Genomic DNA, 21,860 nt, shown 5'->3' with positions numbered 1-21,860 from the left:
TGCACAGTATAGGGAGATAGAAAACACCCACAACAACAGTAGAGCTTTTGTAATCACAGAAAAAAAGCCTCCTGCCATTTTCACCTTGAGGATAAGAGAATTGCTGTGACTGGCACTTTGTTGGTGCAGACACTTTGAGGTAATACCAACTCATTAACCTATGACACGGATATGATGGTCTTCTGTAAGAGAAACAGTTTTGTGCTTTTGCTTTTATGTTACTGTTTTTGCTTTATGCAGCGTGTCCTTCACTGTAACTCTTTTACTTAGGTAAAAACACAGAAAACTGCATTGTGTTTTCAGTTTTAGCCATTTATATGCAGTTGTATTCTGCATACAAGAGATTCTACTAGCATAAATCGACGCTTTTTTCCTGTCCTCATCTGCAGTTGAGAGGTAATCCAGTAGGTGGCACTGTTCCTGCAGAGGAGCAGGGTATTGGGGGGGGGGTGTAATGTGGAGGCCACCTTGCTGGGATTGGCTGAATGTGATTGAAAATAGGTCTGCCTTGACTTAGCAATATCCATCCATATATGAACCCTCTCAGATGAAAGACTTGTTTGTTGTTAATAGGCAAAGTAATTACTGCACCTCTGCAGCAGTCAAATATCCTTCATAGCAAAGTGATTCAACATTGACATTGGCTGTGAGATAGACAGAGCTCAAAAAGGGGTGCTGAGGCTAAAATGACGCTGTGATTATAACAATTAGAGAGCCTGAGCATAGAGTGTATTGCTCCAGGGGCCGACTGGCTTTTTTCTCTCCTGTGATGCTGATGAGTGTCTCAGAGTTGTATAACAGCAGACAGGGATCAATGGAGAATGCTGACTCTTGAGAATACCATGGATGTACTTTAGACTGCCTGCAATGGCTACTAATCCACAATGATTATGCTGTGTCTTTGCGCTTGGCCTAGTCTAGACAGACAAAATGCATACATACAGATGCACAGCCTCCGAGTACGAAGCACAGTCACTTTTTAGTCTCCGAAAACACACGTTCAATCGTTTTTCTGCGTTTATGTTCCACCGCTATCTCCGCCAAAGTCTTTTTAGATTTAACTAACGATTAACCTAAAGCTATACAGATGTTGTTGCTTCCGTTGCTGAGTTTCAGCACACTGAGCCATCGCCAGGAGGCAAGGCATATAGGAACACAAACAAAGTCCTAATGCTTACCTCCAGATCTCCACTCTTCATCCCCCTCTCGCCTTCATCTCGTCTCGCCTTTTCTATGCTACTGTGCTGCCCAAAGTGGATGTTTCAGTCACAGCATACATTTCAAAATGCAGCATTGATTTCATTTTCAAAGACATTCACATTTGAGTAGGTGTCAGTCTTTCACATTTGAACACTGAATTAATACTGTGATTCAGTGAATACTTTATGTTTATACTACACATGAGCCAAATAGTCTTTAATAATACTATTTATTGTTTATTTTAGGCTAGCCAAGGGACAAAGACATGATGCTTGGCATGCATGATTGGCATAGTAAAGGCTTCTGACTACAGATGTCTGCTGGAAAAATGTCCAAAAGTATATTTAATAAATTCATTTTTTTTCTGTTGCTGACAGAATACAACATTTCTTTACAATACTGGTATTTTTTTCCCAGTGTTTTCTTTTTATTTATACTCATGTAATGCTTGTTCTTTCTTATAGCTGTGTTGGAACTGAATGTCCCAGAGCAGCCAGTTGTGGCGTTGCACTCCAGTGATGTGGTACTCAACTGCTCCTTTAACCACACCAACCCCTTCAACCTGTCCGATCTGAGTGTCTTCTGGCAGTTGACAGACACACAACGCAGTGTGCATAGGTACTTGGAGGGACACGACCAGCTGGCAGACCAGGCAGAGAGATTCGCCAACCGTACCAGACTGTTTCCCAACCAGCTGGGCCTGGGCAATGCTTCACTCCTACTAAGCAGGGTAGTGGTGGCTGATGAAGGCAGCTATACCTGCTTTGTGAAGTTGCAGGACTTTGGCAGCGCTGCTTTGCTGCTGCAGGTGGCTGGTAAGTCAAGCTGTGATGTCTGTGACACATTAAAATGCACAAAATGTGAAAAGTGTTTTTCAAGATCAATAAATGCTATATTCTACATTCGTGGTGTAATGGAATCATAATTTCTGTAGGGATTAATGAAGTATTCTCATTCTGATTCTTGAATTAGGCTAAAGAAATAGAGTTGCACATTTTAATGAATTCACCTTGATCTAGTATCGCTAACAACAACTACATAATGAGCATATATGCACCAGTTAAATATAATCAATTTAACTTTCGTACAGGCAGCACGGTGGCACGGTGGTTAGCACTGTTGCCGCACAGCAAGAAGGTCCTGAGTTCAATTCCAACATCAGGCCGGGGTCTTTCTGTGTGGAGTTTGCATGTTCTCCCCACGTTTGCGTGGGTTCCCTCCGGGTACTCCGGCTTCCTCCCACCGTCCAAAGACATGCAGTTTGTGGGGATAAGTTAATTGGATAATCCAAATTGTCACTAGGTGTGAATGTGCGAGTGAAGGTGAGTGTGAATGGTTGTCTGTCCCTGTGTGTTGGCCCTGCGACAGACTGGCGACCTGTCCAGGGTGTACCCGCCTCTCGCCCTATGACAGCTGGGATAGGCTCCAGCACCCCCCGCGACCCTGAAAAGGATAAGCGGAAGCAAATGGATGGAACTTTCGTACAATTAACTTCTTTGGGATAAATTCCTTTCTCAAGATGTAAACAGTTTCCTCTGGGCTATTAAGCATTGATTTTGGTCAAACATTGATTGTCATCATTGAATATGATGACATTGATTATGATCAATCATTGATTGATTGATTATTAGCCGTTGTTATGGTCAATCAGCCATCGCTAACATCTTCTCTTCTGGGTAACTACACATCCCACTTTGACAGCAGGGATTCTTCTTTTTATTTGTAGTGGTACTTTGTGCCTTTCATCCCTTCTCACATTTCTGTATCTGTTGTGAGTTTGTTTCTGTTTTATGCATCAGGCAGTGCTAATGAATATGTTTCATATGTATTTTCTGTTTTCCCCCTCTGCCGGGGAAAGGGACAGCACTGCCTCCAACGGTGACAAATTGGTTTCATTTTATGCATTAGAATGATAGGTATTCTATTTTTAGCCAGCATTTAAAGTAACACTGCAGATTTCCTTCAGCTGCGCTGAAAGAAAATGAATGGAACTCTCAACGGAAATCTGTCAGTCAAATGGACAGCTGAGGAAGTTAGTGTGTGCCACACTATATCCGTCTTTGTATTGAGAGTCCACTTTTCAAAAAGCAGCACAAACTTATTTCATCTCGCCCTCAGCTCCACCCCATTGTTTGTTGTGCAATGATTGGTTCTGGGAATACAGCAGCCTCTTTCTTCGCCACCTCTGTACTCATGCTTCAGCTCAAGGGATTGGAAAAGCGTGATTTTAGCCGAGGCTGACGACTCACCCCTCACCTCCACCCCTCTACACTCTTTTCTGTGCCATAGGCTGAGTCGTCCCAAATCTCTCAGCATGGCAGTTTTCTCCCAGGCCTCCTCCTCACTCGCTTGCACTATATTTTTCTTTCTGGGAGTGGCTCAGTGCTTTGGGTCTCCAGAGAGAGTGGCGTTAGAGTGTAGAGATGCAGCATCAGGATGTGCCGCAGATGCTGTCTGTGGGATCTTAAGCACTGTGTTATGCTAAGCTCCCTAAATATAATTAAGAATTTAATGGGAATCATGTCAAACAGTTCCCAGGGTGACACTCACTGCAGAGAATCTAAAACTAGTGAATTCAGTATGGCTCTGCTGCTCTCTTATCCTTATTCTCACCTGTCTTTACTCATCCTAGTCCTCTTTTTTTTCTTCACTCCTTCCTTCAGTCCTAACCCATCTCTTATCTTTCTTTGTGTGCACTTTTTTTTTTTTCCAGCACCTTATTCCAAGCCCGTGGTGACTTTAGAGCCTCAATCCAACCTGCGGCCAGGTGATGAGGTTGCCCTGACTTGTGTTTCCTATGGTGGTTATCCTGAGGGCGATGTCATATGGCAGGACGCGGGCGGGCGCAACCTGACAGAGAATATTACCACTTCAGTTGTGGCCAATGAAGAAGGGCTGTTTACCGTGACCAGTGTATTAACAGTGGTGCTGGAGCCCAACAGTACCTACAGCTGCCGACTGATCAACCCAATACTTGGAGAGGAGGGCTACATCTCCGTTACAGTCACAGGTGGGATTTATAAAAGTTTTCTCATTCATGTGGGGAGCGAAAAAGCAAATTCTCATTGGTTTCCAACGTTTTTTAATGTAACCAGCTTACACTGCATTTGTTTTGTTCATTCATAAATATGTAGCATTTCTTATTAAAGTCTTGTTAATCAATCAATGAGTTGAATTTTCTGCTGTGGATGCTTAACTTTTTTCTCCCTTTCTAAGTCACAGTAATGATATAAATAAATGAATGAGAAATAATGAAATGTCCAATTATGGTCCAATAAGCATAACCTATCAGTTCTTGTGCATTGTTAAATTAGATCAGTGAGTTATTATTTCCCTAAGCATAGTCAAATAGCTATTCAGCAGATAATGAAAGAATGTGCAGTAAGAAGCAATTGGCCTCCCAGCAGCTGTCTGCAGGAAGCATTTGCTAACCAGGGATCAGGATGATGTGCTGTCCTCTCTTTCATTGTTTTATGTAATCTTTAGCAATATGTGTGACAGTACCTGTATGACAGGTCTAATAGTCTCCTACACCCACCCACCACCACCTACCATCCATGTCCCCCCTGCGCTGCTGGTGTATTCTGTGTGTTAAGTGCAAGGAGAGTACCGTGTAAGGTGGGCCAAGGCTGGGTCTCTAATGGGAGCAGCACTGTGTGAAATGGCTCATAAATAAGTAGAGGTGGCCTGAGCCTGCTCTCTGGGCTGAAGCTGGTGCTGGAGCTTGGGTTGTTGAGGCGGAGGTCGAGGCAGAGGTCAGGGAGTGCTGCTCCACTGGGCTGGGAAATGACTGTGCTGTCTGGAAACAGGATGGCCGATTGGCAGGACTGGATGGCTGAGGGAAGGTGGCCTTTCTAACAATTTGGTTGGCCTCTTTTAAAACAGCACAGATAACCAGTCAGAAGTACCATTGGGGGAGTAGAAAGGTATTAAAAACACGGTGTGAATGAAATACGACTGAAGGGAAGTAAAGTAATTGTTAAAATAGTCTGTGGTGGCTATTACCCTTCTCCATTTGCTGGATTGATGGACTATTTCTGGTTTTGCTGATATAGATATAATAGTGTTATTTTCTTTTCTCTCCCATTTTGAAAAATGTTGATGAAGCCTTCTGGGCTAGTGATTTAAAAGGTCATGCAGTTGGTCTTTTTTTTTCTAGGAGAGGCAAGTCAATACTACAACAATATTTTTCTTATTTATTTGCATAGCTTTTATTAGTAATGCAGCCTGTACATGGGAATCCAGACATTTAAACATTACAGATTTGTTCCCTGATGGTAAAGCTATTCTTATATATCATTCTACGGTTTGGTTTTTTCCCCAAACTAAACATCAAAGAAAACCTGTGTCAAGAAACCCAATCAAAGAAGACAACAAAAACCAAAATAGTCCAAAAACGTGTCTGGCTAAAGACCCCGTTGAAACTTGTTGTAACAAAGGGAGACAACAAAAGAAGCAAATCCACAAATAAACTAGGGGAACCCTTAATTAAAGCAGTGGTGATTGCAATTTTCAGCAACTGGGTGCACATGAATAAGAGTAATTTCTCAGTAGGAGCGGCAGCACAGCTTGATGATGGCCCAAGTTGTAAGTAAACACACAGAAGATTTATAGTATTTTGTGTGTCACGATACAAGAGGGCTTGTTTGAAATGAAAATGTATTTGCATTTGTTTACAACAGCTGGTGTGTACTTAACAGTTTGTGTAATTAATTCTGACCTAGCAGAACTCTTCTGCTGGAGTAGCGGAGTGTGCCGAGCTTGAGTTGATATTGCGAACGCGCTTGCTGTATACACTTAGGAACAGCACACCACACTCAGGCAGGGATGAATCCTATTATAAGAATGGGTGAAATCTGCTTAAAATTCTAAATGGACTATGAATGTGGGGAAAAAAAAAAGAGTAAGAAATAAGAGAGTAAAGAGAGAGCGTGAGAGAGAGATGAGAAGAGGTAAAGTGTGAACAAGCATGTTCAAATTTCACACTCTCCCCAGTCTTTGATTGAAAAATTACAATAGTAATACAAATCTCCCCCAGGCAGAACACAAGTTTGACAAGGTTAATTTTGAGAAAATGAACCCTTTACCCAAACTGAGCCAAGCACTATGTAGTCTGGCATGAGCTACATGTTGAGAGTGTTCCTTAACACATACTCATACCTCTTTTCCTGTTAGTACTATTTAAACTTCTGCACCATAAACATCTTAACTTCCAACAAAACATTCACACAGCATATGCAGATATCATCAGACATCTCTGAGACTGTTTTAGCAATGCCCTGCAGAGTGTTGGACAGCTTTTAAGCCGAGGTCCTGGAGTAGAGAATGTTTTTTGTGTTGCTGGGATATTGATAAATTTGCAGAGTGAAGCACAGATTAGGTGTGGGGAGACCCACAGGAATAGTTGGTATTAATGAACAGTTGAATGATGGAAAGGCGCAGCCTCTGTCCTCAAATGAACCGTTGCCTATTTGTTTGCCTGGACAGTGTGCCTGGGCATGAACCTCCCTCCCTTCCCCCTTCTCTTTTCTTGATGCCGTTCACTGTCTCACACTCGCAACCTATTCTGACCACTTTGTTCTTGTCAAAAACAATTATGTTTTGGGGATCAGCAGTTTGTCTCTTATCATTTTTTTCTGATTTCCAGATCCTTTTCTGAATGTAGAGCTTTAGCAGTGTATCCCATCTTCTGGAGCTGTGTGATTGCTGCAGTGTGTTGTCTGATGGCTGGGTTTCAGGACTGTCACTGAACACCCCCTCCAGCACCACCCCCACTCCGTCTGCTTGCTCTCTCAATGTGAAAGGCACCATTTCGCCGGCATTGCTCTGCTGGCACAGCATTTACAGTGAAAAGTGTGCCGATGGAGATCGAGTGAGGAAAGGAAGGAGATAGAGAGATGATGTAGGGAGATAGAGGGAGCAAGGGAGGCAGAGTTAGGAGGGGTATGAAGTAGATGACAGAAAGTAAGATGGAAACAACAATGTTTGCTGAGCCCAGAGCTGTGGCATTTATGACCTGACACACTGGAGATAGACTTGCAGATGGAATGTGAGGCCATCCCACCCAGCACGGAAAATTTCCTGCTGGATTTTACTATCTTTACACATTTTTCGAGGTTTCATTGGGTAGCAGAGTTAGTTAAAGGTTCGCACTGTTGTTTTGTACACTGCCTGAACAATCATTGGGAAAATGGCTATTTTTAACCTCATAATTTTTTTTTCTTTTCTTTTCTTTTTTTTTACATTTTCCATCTCTTAATATTTTAGCCATGATTGGGTCTTTTACAGATTTAATTCAGTAAGTACCCTTATTTGTGTAAAGAGGAATGGAGCAGCCTCTAAGGTGATTACCACCTTATGTTAAGACTTCCATGATCATTAGGCAGCTTCACCGGCTCAGCTAAAATTGCCTCAAAACCAGCACCCTACTACATTATTGTGAAAATGTTGGTGTGACCCTAAAAAAAATCTAAAGTTTTGCTGCGGAGCAAAAGTATTAAAGAAAAACCCTTTTCTAGAATATCCTCTGTCAAGTGCTCAAATGCACTGTGTAGTGCTTTGTAGACCCTAGCTAAGGAAGCTAGGTAAAAGGGCAATTTACTGTTTCTTAAGTTATTTTATACTGATCCGTGTAGGGTAATTCTTTATTAGTATTTAAATAATCCTTAATATTAGGAGCAGCTTGGTGGTACTTGATCACTTTGACGAACGACCTAGTGTGTTTTTGATGGTAGGAGAAACTCGATTCCTCTGTGGTTCCTTCGGAGCTCAAGAGAAAACCCACACAAGCACAGCGAACATTTTAACTTGGAAACCCAGAATCTTCTTGGTGTGAGACAATGTGCTGATGGCACAAATGGTTGGGATTGGCTTTGTTTGTGTGTGTTTTGGTTGCTTTGCAACAATCACCAATCTTCTTGCTCGTAAGCAGTACATTACATTTTTTACCATACATGAACCCAACTCTAACTAATACTAACCGTCCTTAAATCCCTTTCAGCTCATAATATCTAAAGGATTGCTCAACTCATTTGGCTTTATGAAAGACTCTTATACAAATACATGCCTGATGGTGAACATTAATGTTTTATACCCTAACAGTTTCTTTCTGAGAGTCTTTTCTGAGCAGCCCATTCTAAAGGTACACCACAAACTTTTGCCTGCGGCGTATGCCCAAGGAGATTGTTTGTTACTGTATAATTGTGAAACAAATGCATTCATATTCAACCTTCCCTGGGTAAATCAAGGTTAAAAAATATTTTTAATTGCTATACAAACATTGACCTTTGTCAGGCAGACGGATTCTAACACAGGTGCTAATGGTAAGTGGGGTTTGTGAAAATATTCTGTATTCATTCCACTTAGAAGTATTATTTTACATCATTAGATGTGTGCCAGCTTGCTTCTTACAACATTATGTTTTCAAAGCTTAATCCTGACATCATATTGCCATCTAAATAGCCACCTGCCAGACTCATTCAACCCATAAAACACCCAGCTCTCTGCTGTTTCTAAGACTTTCAATGACTGTTTTCTCAGAATGTTGTCATATACGTTATTTTTTTTCTCCTGGAATCCCTGAAGAAAAAATTGTTCAGCAGTTTGAAACATTAATGTATCTTAAATTGAAGTAAAAGCATTGCTGTACTCGAGTTGCCAAAGGGCTAAACAGAAAGATGCAGTATCGGCTGCTTTAAAGTTTCTCTCATTAGAGTAGCTGTTGTGGTGAAATGTAGTAATTGCAATTATTCATGACATATTTTACAAGCATGTTTGCATCTTACTTCAGTAGGATCTCTTATCAAAAGCTCTGTCCGTCAACGTTGGGGGAATATTTCGCCCCAAATCAAGGTTTTGCTTCTAGATTCCACAACAAACCACTGTGTTGGCCCTGGTTCTCTGTTGAACAAAGTCTAATTTAAATGCAATTAACAGAGCTGTCAGAGAAACAGAAAAAAAAACAGTATAAATGAATCTGTTGTCAGCAGAGCAGCAAGCAAGCAAGTTTCTCGACTGTATTAATTAGTGTCTAGTGCACAAACAGGCCTTCTTCCTCTTGCTGAATGTATGCTCTGTGTTATCTGCAGCCCAGCTAGGGAAAACAACCCAATAGACAGATGAAGTAATGTAGGCAATCTAAAATAAATTCAGGTAGGCAGCAATGCACCATTGTAAGCACATTAATTCCTATCAGGATTATTAACTCCAGGCCACTTGCTGCTGTCAGTGCTCTAAGACGTCCTCTTCTGGGCCTTCAGTATAGGAAATTTTATCCCTGTATTATGGCCCAGGCAATGTTATTTGTCATGGTCCCAGTACTGTTAGCAGCTCTGAGGGATTGTTGGGTTATATTCCGTTGTGGGCAGTTGCTGATCTGTGTGGTTTTGCAAAGCTTTTGGCATTGTCAGGTTGTCAGAATGTTTTTCTTTGCTGCAATTAAAAGCAACACTGACCTACAGTCAAGTTTCTGAGCTTTTGGGCAATAACATATTTGTTGTAATTGTGACTCTGGTCATCACCACAACTGATTTGAAATGAAGCAGTCGAGGTGATATTACAGTTACCCATTTTTACATTTTTCATAGGCTGAAAAATAATTGGAAACTTGACTGATATGCAGTACCGTGGCCATGTGTGACCTGGCTTTTTGTTATTTAATGACAAATTAAGGAAATAAACTGATGTGAAATTAATTCCAATTGTTCAATTTACCTTTGATAGGGCTTTCTAGAAACTCTCAGTATGTTGACCAGAGAGGTGCTACAAGAAAAGCTGTCATTATGGCGAAAAGAAAACAGACCAATTTAGAGAGATGGCAAAAACTTTAGGAGAGGCCAAATCAACAATTTGGCACAGTCCTAAAAAAAGAAGAAATACTCTTTTCTATTTGATCAAGAAATACCCCTTTACAGACAAGTAAGGACACTTGTTTAGGCATGTCATTGTCAAGTCCACAAACAGTGCATTCATGAATGTAATGAGGGTTTACCTGTCAGTGGTAGCACTCAAGAACAGGAAGTAGACTTTGCTAGTAAACATCCAAAAGGATTCTTTAGACAAATGAAGCCAAGATGAACTTGTACCACCGTGATCACATGAGAATATTATGGGGATGGGAAGGAAGCATTCATAATTCAGAACATATCAAATCACCTATCAAACATGGTAAAGGAAGACTTGGCTTTGTATGTCTGCAAATGTAAAGGGCTCAGCGGTGTTAACTGTTGATAGAAGCTGAAGCATTTTTGCTTCTTTGGTTAAATGCTACTAAGCTAATAGACCAGCAATTCATTATGTATATTACTTCACTTTTTTATAGTGGTGATATAGAAAGGCAAAATTCTGAAAATTGTAAACTGTCCAAAAAGGTTAGGACCCTGGCTAGAGCATTTCTTACTACATAGGGAATTTTTCCTCTTTTTTATGTTCAGTATTTTATCTTCTAAGAACAGTTTCTCTCTATGTGCATTTACACACAGACTACATTAGTGAATGAATGTGTCTAGTTTCTACAAGACTACACCTCTCAGTTTTTATTTTGGTCTTCTGTATTTAATCAAAACGGGGTCCAGCTTTGGCATTGTACCAACACAGTATGACATTAGCCTCTGCTGCCTTCCCACAAAGTAGAGGTTGACATCTTTATGTCTGTTCCCAGCCTGGTGGAAACCTGTCTCTCTATGTCTACCCTCGCTTTTCTTTTCAGGACACTGTATTTATGATGGTAGTAAACACACAAAAGTCCTCTTTTGTTATTGATCGATTTCATTTTGATTCGGACTCATAGCATGGACTATCATTGGGACCAGTCGGGCCCTGCAGTGTACATTTCACACAGCTCCCTGTAAATCCTGTAAGAGGGATTGGTTTCGGGAGGTCTGGCATCTGTCTTGGCTTCACGATATGAAATCATATTAGTTTCAGCTTTTTAGAGTTGCTGGGAGAATAACCACCGACGAATGACTGGGCACACCTTCAAAGTTTGGTTATTTAATTATTCAGCCCATTTATTTGATGTTTAAACTCTGCACCTGATAACACTATGAATTATTGTCCTGCAAAGGATGTTTGCAACCTCAGTAAATTGCTTTGTTCTGTGCATGCAAGCAGTCCAAATTAGTGCCTGGTAACACACAAAAACCATTGTCTAGCGCTATAATGTGTTTTCAATTAGGAGTCGTTGAGAGATTTAGCTTATTCTCGGGATAGGTGACTCTTTTCTTCAATAGCTCTAGAGAGCAGTAATTGATTGCCAAGTGTGAAATGGAAGTTAAGAATGGACTGAGTGTGGCTGTGTCCCAAAGGAGAGTGGTTTTGAGCAAGCATATGCTGGACTCGCTCACCTCTCTTTGTACTGACAGCTCGACTTGAAACTACGTAAGCACCCGCTGACTCACTGCATGAAAAGAAACGCACCTATTACAGAGCCCTTTATTTCAACCCCTAGTGTCAAATATCACAGTAATAACTGTGATTAAGCCATGCTGTGGCCGTGCTCCTTATGATACCAGTTTGAATGGACAGTAGTTCAGCATGACTTACATCCCCTTCACGTTGCATTAATATCTTCCTGCTGGCTTGGAGTTTGTAGCCATGCCTGTCTCCCTATTGCCTGACAACTTGCAGCTGATTACAGACAAACTGTCCACAAGGAAGCAAACTCGCTCCACTTACCTTATTAATATTGTCAACTGTGTTTAATTTCATCACTTGGCCTTCTCATGTGTGATGCCGCAGTAAGTGCAACTCTTTGTCAGTGGCACAGACAGCTCAGTGACCCACACCACAAGACTCTGTCATATCTATAATGTATCTGTCTCAACACTTTCAGTCAGTGACTCTCCCGGAATAAGAGTGATGCTATTTGTTGGGTTATTTTCCAAATGTGGCTGTTAGAGGGGTTAAGTGAAACCAAACAGGGTTTGGATTGTTCACTGTACTACGAGTGTGTTGTGGAACCAGGAACTTCCAAGCCATGTCCAAAGGTAGAAAAATCCACTTACAACTAAAATATCGTTTGATAGTTATTTAACTTTAAAGGTGATTTTCTGATTGGACAGAGCTAGAATAAGGCTTTGTACAAAGACAAGCAGAATGGCCAAAACTGCAGCCATATCTGATTTTTATTTTACAGTTCAGATATGAGAGTGGTGTCTAGGCAAGATTAATGTAATACATCTAAGCTATCTGTATCATAACAATAATAATAATAATAATAATGGATTGGATTTATATAGCGCTTTTCAAGGCACCCAAAGCGCTTTACCATGCCACTATTCATTCACTCTCACATTCATACACTGGTGGAGGCAGCTACGGTTGTAGCCACAGCTGCCCTGGGGCAGACTGACAGAAGCGAGGCTGCCATATCACACCATCGGCCCCTCTGGCCAACACCAGTAGGCGGTAGGGTAAAGTGTCTTGCCCAAGGACACCACGACCAGGACAGAGAGCCCAGGGATCGAACCGGATAACAATAGTAATATACATTACTGTAAAAATTTGGAATGCCAAATTTTCAAGTTTTTAATTTTATTTAATTTGGCTTGTGAAATTAAAAAAAACAAAAACAAAATAAATAAGCACTGCATACATTTTCAGTGTACTATCTTTATAAAAAAATAAAATAAATTTGCTTACTACTGGTACAGTTAATTAATCATGTTCCAGTCCATCCAACCTCTGTGGGCAACTTCTCATTTTCTCATATACAGTCAGAGGCTTAAGCTTTTGGACAGTTACATTTTCTTTTCTCTGTCCACCACCACATGTCAAAAACATGGTTTTTGATGGTAGCCCTTAGATGTAAAATACATTGTAACTTGAGGAAAAAACAGCAAATGCAAAAAGTGCTGCAAAAAACGCAGTGGAAGTTGAAATACAAACACAACTGAAATAGACAAATGCACAGCACAAGCTAAAAAAAAAAAGAAAATTACAAAACAAATTGGAAGTGCTTCTGGGGGAACGATAAAATTGCAGAATAGCTGCGAAAGTGACAAGCTAACAGTAAACAGCTAATTCAAATGTGTATCTACAGTATAGTATAAATCATATGATCAAAACACATTAACTTGCATCATCACTGATGAACCCTCAACTTCTTTTAAACGTGTCTAAGTTAAATCCACGCATGTTTTGGTTTCTTTCACAAATTTACCCGGTCCATCGCGTTATTGTGTTCCTAGAAACATTTCCAATTTGTTTTGTGATGATTATTATGATTATGATTATTATTATTATTATTATTATTATTATTATTATTATTATCTTTTTGTGTCTTTTTTTTTATCTATTTATGTTGTGTTTTATGTGTTTTTGCAACTTTTTTCTCGTTGCTGGCACTTTCTTAAGTTGCACTTAATTTGGCCTCTCAGGGCCACTGTAGATTTTAAATTTCAAGATTTGACAGAGTTACAGCCATCTACTTTATTTCAAGCAGTTCAAAGAATACTAATGCATTAACTGTTTGTTCATTATAACCATTTTTATATATTTCATATTTATATATTTCAGCTCAAAAGTAATTTTGACAAATAAACATAATTTTGTATACAAGGATTTACCACTAAATAAAAAGTTTGTCAGTGACTGCCTGAAACCCATGGCCGTCACCAAATGCTGCAACACTTAAATACAATAAGCTGCAGATCTTAGATGTGCATCATTTGTGATTGAAAAAAACACCTGGGCATGATGTGATTTTCCAATTATTTTTGAGCCTTTTTGTATATTTATAAAACATACAGACCTTGCAACATATATGTTGGAATGACTGAGTTGTGTCCTAAGTGTGTATAAAGTTTGATTATTTTGCCCATGCCCGTAAATCTGATGAAGGTGAAATGGATGGAAACACAATTTAATAAATATGTAAATATATACACCAGCAGTAACTGAGACAATTGTTTTTATGAAGTTTTCTTTCATCAACTCACCTATATCACATTCAGGTGTGCAGAGATTTTGTATCAGTGATATTACATTTCATATTATAGGATGTTGTTTATATACCTGCTAAAATACATTACAAGCACGCTGATGACTGATGTCCTTGGAATTCTTTATTCCGCCAATTCTGTGTAAAGTTATTTGACATAAAGTGATGACACCGTTGACCAGATAATGTAAGTGTTTATAGGTATGAAATATGTGCTGCTTCACCAACTATGACTTACTTCCAGAGATGAAAGTAAGTGTGTCCTGTTTTGTATTGTGAACCATGAGAAGAATTAGTGCCGGTACTCCAAAGCAGGAAAAGAAGCTGTCAAGGTTACAGAGTAAAATAGGATTCAAGTTGTAATCCTGAACATTGTAAACCTGCCATTGATTCTTCAACAGTGTCTTAAAATGTTTTCCCTGTATTTCCTTGTTATTTATCATGTGCTTCAAAGCGAGGGACAGACAACCTCAAAGACGACAGCGGTGTGCTTTGTAATGGATTCAAATATGATTTAAAAAAAGGGGAAAACAAAGGACAAACTCATTTTAACATTTGCTTCAAGGTCTTTCTGTCGTTTAAGTGCAGTGATGGTGGGAGCCTTGTTCACTGAGTTCAGATTACATCCATTTGGTTTGCTGATATAATCTGTCAAGTAGCACGACTAATAGATAAGAAACTAATTTGTTCCTGTTGCGATTGTGCTTCTGAATAACATAATGCAATTTTTTTTTAATTCATTTTTTATTTTGTTTTGTTTTGGAGTTTTTTTTGCATAAATTTTTTGTGTATAGACGGTTGACGATGATTGTATTTGCTGCTGGCTGTTCAACAAATTGCTTAAAGAGGGTTAAAAAGATTATCTTGACGTTGACCTATAAAGATGTATTCTGTAACTGAAAAAAGAAGAATACAATCAAAAACTAAGTCCTGGTAGAAGTAATCATCATCCATTCTGTAGTACATGTGCCATCAAACCAGGTATACAGAATACATTGGATGGACTGGCACATTACCGGCCTCATATAGTAGTTGTGACTCAATCCTTTCTCAGTGTTTTTGCACATCCCTGAGCAAATTATATATGAAGGTTCACCTGTAATTATAATTAAGCCCTAGTGTAAGTGCATTTTGTCAGACTGTTTGAACACTTGCACCTATGGTTCTCAAGACATTCATTGTTCTACAGAAAGAACATTGTCTCAAAGTCATGCCCCACCTGAGTTTGTTTTTATTTATTAAGAAAATGCTTGCTTAGCATAGCTGCTGTTTATAGCAGTGACCTGGTTCACATAGTCACACCTGGGAATGACCAGTGTTCTCATATTCCAGTAACTGAGCTGGGATGAGCTTTAGGAGATAATACAGTGCTCAAGGACAGTTAAACATACTTTTATGTTTTCTAACTTTTAAAAAATGAGCAAAACTTGCTGTTTATTCATTTTCATTTTTTCTTTCATCATTGTCGCGCTTTTCCTTGTCTTCCTTTCTATCTGTTGATAGAAAAAAAGGATTCATTGACATGTTAATTACGATCAGTCAGTTTCAGATTTAATCTGGTTTGACGCTGACTTTTTCAGAACTTACTTCAGTTGTTCTGTGCCCCCAGTGTAGATATTCTAAGGTGAATGAGAGAATAATTGTCCTCATTTGTGCATAAGAAGGCATTGTTTAGTTATAATATATTCGTTTTGTGGAAAGGCCACCCTTGTGGGACATTAGCATGAACATATTGTCCCTGACTCGTTTCTCAGCCAGAGGCTGAGCAGTTTCTCAGGCTAAATAACTTAGCTACACACAAGTTGTGAGACTGTGATTAGCTAAATTCCACTGAGAGAGACAGATTTACAGAGCCATTTTTTCAGTCTGTCCAAGATACCGTATTTTAAAAGTGCTGGAAGGAGACAAAGTATATTTAAGCAATAAGCCATGAGAAGCTGAACTTGACAGTGATTTTGGAACAGCTTAAAGGCATTGTTAGAGACTCTTCTAAAAGAACTGTCAAAGCAAAGCCTGGAGTAGCTTTTTGCTTTTGTCAAATGACTGCAGTACAGAAAGAATGTAAGTGTGCCAAAATGTTATATTTTAATGTAATTTTAGTCATCAATAATGACACTCTTACCAATGTCAGTGCCGACTTTTGGCTACAAAGTATTTTACAAGAACTTCAAACACAGTCAATGAAAAGTGAATGAAGGGACTGTTTTATGATTTAGACTCAATAAATGGCTAGATTTTCTAAGACGAAGTATATTGATTTAGAAGAGCTCTTAATGGACATGGTGAAGCTGTTTTACTGTTTAACAGCCTAAAATATTTGAATTGTTTTCTTTTAGTCATTTCCTGCCAGCTTCCACACTGCTTTATTATTTATTATTTAAGCTATTTATTGCTGAGTTACTGCATAAAACGGCTGGCGAGGTATTATCATCACCCTGTTGGTATGGCGGGCGAGCGTCATGAACACCCAAGACTGTGAATGCGATAACTCACAACAAAGGACACAGGATTTTGAAAGCTCTTGGACAATCTCAGTGACCTTAAACCTCTGACCTTGATCAAGGTCAGGTTTTCTGAAAATCCTATGAACGTGATAACTCATGAAACAAGTTGCCATAGGTCATAGGTGCATGTGTAATAATCTCAAACAAGTTTAAATCCCAGTGACGTCAACATCAAGGTCAAGGTCAGAGGTCAAGTTTGACAAGAATCACAGAGGAAACTTTAAATTTATAGGTGCATCTATTATGAGGTTGAATGAGCAACTGAGCAACGAGAAGATGCGCAGCAAAGGACCTGGGCTGCATTCAAACCCTCTGTAATAGTATTACATAGAGGCCACATGCTCCCTCCAAGACTAGGTGTCCTCTTTGCTGTCTGCTTTAACTAGTGGATGTTGAATAAATAAATATGTTGTTGTTTCTTTGAGGACACATGGGTTTAAAAAAATATGTTAATGTTTAAAATGTGCTATCCCTTATAGCACCAGTGGTGTCATATATATATATAGTACTCAGTAGCTAAATCTGATCTTTGACTTGCCTAAAAGCAACAAGATTTGTTATATTTTTTCTAGACTAGGTAAAATGTAGTTTAATCACTGAAGGAATTTTGGTTGTTTTCATGAGATAAATGAATAACACAAATAAGCTGACCTGCATCAGCATCCGAGTCCAGCCTAGCTCGAGTGCTTTGAGAATATTCATCTGTCTCTTCAGTAACCACCAAAGACTGCAGCAGAGGAAAATGAGAAATGCTGTTTTATAATGAGAGCCCTAGGCAGAGACATACAGAGACATGTCTTTAAAAAAATCTATCATTATATATTCTCCTAGTAATACTGCAGTAGGAGAAGCATACTAAGAAGTTGTGCTCTTTGAAGAGGTCCAGGCAGTGCTTTAATGTTTTGGATAGAGCTTACGTTGCTTTGTGATACAGGGTTAAGCTTACATCCTGTCATTTTTTTATTCAGAGATGTTGTCATGTAAGCAGAAACCGTTCCTGATCGTTTGAACTATGGCTTTGTTTCATCATAAACAAACATTGATACTTTAAAATCTCTGCCTCACTTTTTCAAAGTCTAACCAGAGGATGCTAGACAGAATCAATGATGACTGAGTGAAAGTTTTCCAAGTGATATGGCATTTTTTTTTCTTTCGTTTTTAGAACTTAAGCACACTAGATACCGGATGTAGTGTTCTACAGCTTCTTAACAGTCTAAAGAGATGAAAATCAAATGTGAAAAACTATTACAAAACTAGTGCAGCTACTGGGTATGTTTCTGGCATGAACACTTCGAATGGATGGTTCAATAAGTGTCATGCATGTTGAGGTTCATAAACTGAATTATATTTCTCTCCCACTTTGCACTATACTGATGCAACACAGGAGTTGTTTCAGCAATAGGTGTGCACTTTACAGAGTGTCTGCAGAGGGTTTCAGGCTGCAGCATGTTCTCGGAGCAGTGAGCCGCAGGAATGAGCATCAGGAATCTGGAAATATGGCTCATCCACCATGGAACTTTGACATTTCAGTATTTTGAAATGGAATATTTAATTTTTGTCTATGTGTCACGTATTATGCACACAGACGTTCTTATTATGGTTCCATCTGTTCACTTAATCATCACTTTAAGTGTTTGGTTGTTTTTTTTTTCAGTGTATATACATAGAAAATACAGAGAAAAACATTTCAGTAAGTTATGTATGTCTAAAGCTGCAGAAAAACATGTTTTCATAGTGATAGTGGATTCAATTTAATTATGGGAAAAGGTACCGTGTGATAACAAGGCATGTTTGATTTGGTTTTATGGTCTGTTTTAGCTTAATGTCATAACTGCCATTAAAATTTTAGCTGGCGATTTAAAAAAAAAAAAAAAAAAAAAAAAAAAATCACTCATTCTGATGTGTCCTAAAACGCCATTTCCAAAACATAAAATATGCATAAAATATCCCTAGAAATGTAATGTAATTTTTTTTTTTAACTTTTTCAATTCCTTATTCATATAATTGAAAATCATACAAAGAAAACATGATGATTTTTATCACTTTTCAAAATACTTATAATCATTTGGATTTCTTTTTAAACAAACAAAGTTTATTATATTTAAAAAAAGAGAGGGTCTATGTTGGTCCCAAAGACAGCCTCTATAAAGGTATCTGTTTTCATCAGTGCACACGGAATGGGAAAAGTGTCTTATGCTTGAGTGGGAACATTAAGACTGAACGTTATGCACAGGTAGCAACAACTAGAGATGGCCGTGCTCATTTCAGTAAGAAAACGCTAAAATCATATTCTGCAAGTAATACATCAACATGGCTCCATTGTACAGGATGGGCCATTTATATGGATACACCGTAATAAAATGGAAATAGCTGGTGATATTAAAGTCCTGTTTGTGGCACATTAGTATATGTGAGGGGGCAAACTCCTCAAGATGGGTGGTGACCATGGTGGCCATTTAGAAGTCGGCCATCTTGGATACAACTTTTGTTTTTTCAATAGGAAGAGGGCCATGTGACACATCAAACTTATTGGTAATGTCACAAGAATAACAATGGTGTGCTTGGTTTCAACGTAACTTTATTCTTTCATGTGCCAGTCTCTCTGGCTTCATCTTCAGTAACTAAAGCGTACCCTTTGTTGGGTTGAGATCAGGTGACTTGGCTGATGAAGAATGTGGGATTTCTTTGCTTTGAGAAACTCTTGAGTTGTTTTTGCAGTATGCTTTGGGTTGTTATCTATTTGTGCTGTGAAACACTGTGCAGAGAGAAAATGTTCATCCTCTTACTTCTATCAGCATTCACATCATCATCAAACCGATTTGGTTTCATTGGTGGACATGTGCCCATGCCGTAGAGTTGCTTCCACTATGTATGATAGTTCTACTAAACATGGCGGTAGCTGTTCCTTTTCTTCTTCATACTTTCTGCTTCCTGTTGTTTTGGTATAACCCTACTTTGTTATAGACCCTCTGCATTTCAATTCAAAAATACATACCTCCAACAAAGTGCTCTCGCCTTGGCTAGATGTTTTGAATGGATTTTTCTAAACAAAAGAAAGAATCAGCAGTCATACTCTATCGTTGTCTTTTGTGGCCTTTTTGTATCAGTGAGCTGACCGGTGCATTCATTGTTTTTAAGAATGTACCAAAGTGATGATTCGTCCAGTCAGTTTTTGTTCTCTCTCAGGTTTGTTTTCATTTTTTAGGCTAATGATGACATCCTTCACTTGCATTAACATCTCTTTGTGCTTCATATTGAGAAAGCCAGTGAAAAGCTGCCAAATGCAAAGTCAGCACTTGGACTCAACCTCAAAACCTTTATTTGCTTGATTTCTCGTGAAATAAGGAGGGAATTGGTCTCACATGCCAGTGAACTGCCCAAATAATTTTCGTTAAATCCCTTGAAGTAAAGCTCAATGCCTGCACCTCAAACACATCTTGATTGTTTGATTTAAATGTACTGTTGTGGGTGTACAGAGGCAAAATTTAATAAACCTTGTCACTGACCAATGATTTATGGACCTAACTGTATAATATAAGTGGCTACAGCTTGTTGAGCTGCCACCATATAGCTAAAAAAAATAATATTGCTACCAAAGAAACAAGATTCAGCTCTTGTTTCTCTTAGTGTTTTAAACCTATTTGCTCTTGTTTTTTTTGTATTTTTGTAACATAGCTTTTCTACTATTCCATTATCAACCAGGCAGATACGCTGCTTTGGTACAGATAGTTGTCACTAGTGATTATCTCCTACACATTCTCACCATCTTCAGAGACAGTGATTGTTTTATAGCTAATTAAAAATTTAGTCAAGACAACATTGTAACCTGATTATTGCACTGACACTCAGGGACTGAATCGTGAAGATGGCCTTGTGAAGAAATGAAGCCCCCCACCCCCACCCCGAAAAAAAGAAAAGAAATCAATAGTCCACTCTGCCTCCAACATCTTAATGCCACTCTCAGAGGAGAGGGATGTGCGGAAGTGATGGACTCTCTGTCAGTTACTAGACATCAGAGGAGTTTTTAATTGAGGCCCCAGCGGGGCAGACAGGCAGACAGGAAATGCTGAGAAGAGCGTTAGCCTGGCCCGTATGAGATGACATGGGAAGGCCGTTTGTGAGACAGTGTTCACACGCTTTTGTTCCTCTGCTATGCTAAGGCTGCACACTATATTACAATTTTTATTATAGTGCCGTAATGTGCAAAAGTCTTGAGCCCCCTCTCATTTCTTGCTCTCAAGGGCATTGACTGCTTTTTCACTGATTTTTAGTCCAGTCCTTGAACTTGACCATTTTCAAAGGAATTTGTTTTTGTTTGTTTGTTTGTTAAAGGACTTAATGATCCATAGGGTAATTGTTCAAGCATACAAAATGCACCTAACTTAACGCTGTTATGTTTACACGTAACGGATAACACACTTATTTTAAATTATATTTCTAGGAACTTTGTTACTGGGAGCATGTCGAAAAAACACATTTGTTCCCATTTTCATAGTCAACTCCACCAAAATGCCAAAGATAACTCAGTTTGATAGACATAAAATAGTATTAATGAGGTAATCCCTTAAGAACTGTTAGCTGGACACTAGGTAAATCTAGCCATGGACCTGAGAGATGCGGTTAACTTTTCACTTGATCCATCTACTTTTTGCTGAAGCCTCATCCGAAATCGTCTCGGTGGAAAGATTTTTTTTAGCTAAAGTTTAACTTATCATCACATTAAACGTTGTTCTAGTTTACAGTAGTTGTGGAGGTTAGCTCCATGCTGGTTAAAATTAAGAGCTCATCGCATCCTGTAGCCAGTAGAGTGTGTGCGTGTGTTTATATCCATGCAGTGTGCTTCACAGAACCTCTGGCTTGGGATTTCATTTTGGGTAAAAGGCTTGCAAGTGTGTTTCATGTACCATGAATCCTGTTTTTTCACCATGTCCTTCCATGGCTGACTTGTCTTATCATTAGGACAGGGACTCGGTCAGCAGTGTCTTATGTCTTGTGTTTTTTCTTTTTACACCAGTGCAAGGGTTGTTCATGTCAAAGCTGGGTCACATTCTCAAACATCCCACACACTTACTGACATGCTACCTCATGGTTTGCGTCTCTCTATTAAGCCGTCTGAATCTGTTTCTTCACCCACCATTTTCTTTGCATGCAAATGTTCATTTTTTTTATTGTAAAATGCAAGTGTATGCTTACTGGTTAACATCCAGTAAGCCATT

The 21,860-nt window shown here is 39.1% G+C and overlaps 1 protein-coding gene across 2 annotated transcripts in view; it reads left to right on the top strand.

The window, feature by feature from the left end:
• The window catches only part of cd276 (CD276 molecule), a 65,439-nt gene that overhangs the window by 14,243 nt on the left and 29,336 nt on the right, over nucleotides 1-21,860 (top strand). For both annotated transcript variants that reach the window (XM_085154954.1, XM_085154946.1), the window contains exons 3-4: nucleotides 1,665-2,015; nucleotides 3,914-4,210. In XM_085154954.1, the coding sequence (XP_085011080.1) occupies nucleotides 1,665-2,015; nucleotides 3,914-4,210 (648 nt within the window). The remainder of the gene's footprint in view (nucleotides 1-1,664; nucleotides 2,016-3,913; nucleotides 4,211-21,860) is intronic.

The sequence above is a fragment of the Neolamprologus multifasciatus genome, chromosome 1 (genome assembly GCF_963576455.1).
Source record: "Neolamprologus multifasciatus chromosome 1, fNeoMul1.2, whole genome shotgun sequence".
Classification (NCBI taxonomy): domain Eukaryota; kingdom Metazoa; phylum Chordata; class Actinopteri; order Cichliformes; family Cichlidae; genus Neolamprologus; species Neolamprologus multifasciatus.
The sequence above is the reverse complement of the archived record's forward strand: the minus strand, read 5'-3'. Positions and strand labels throughout refer to the sequence as shown.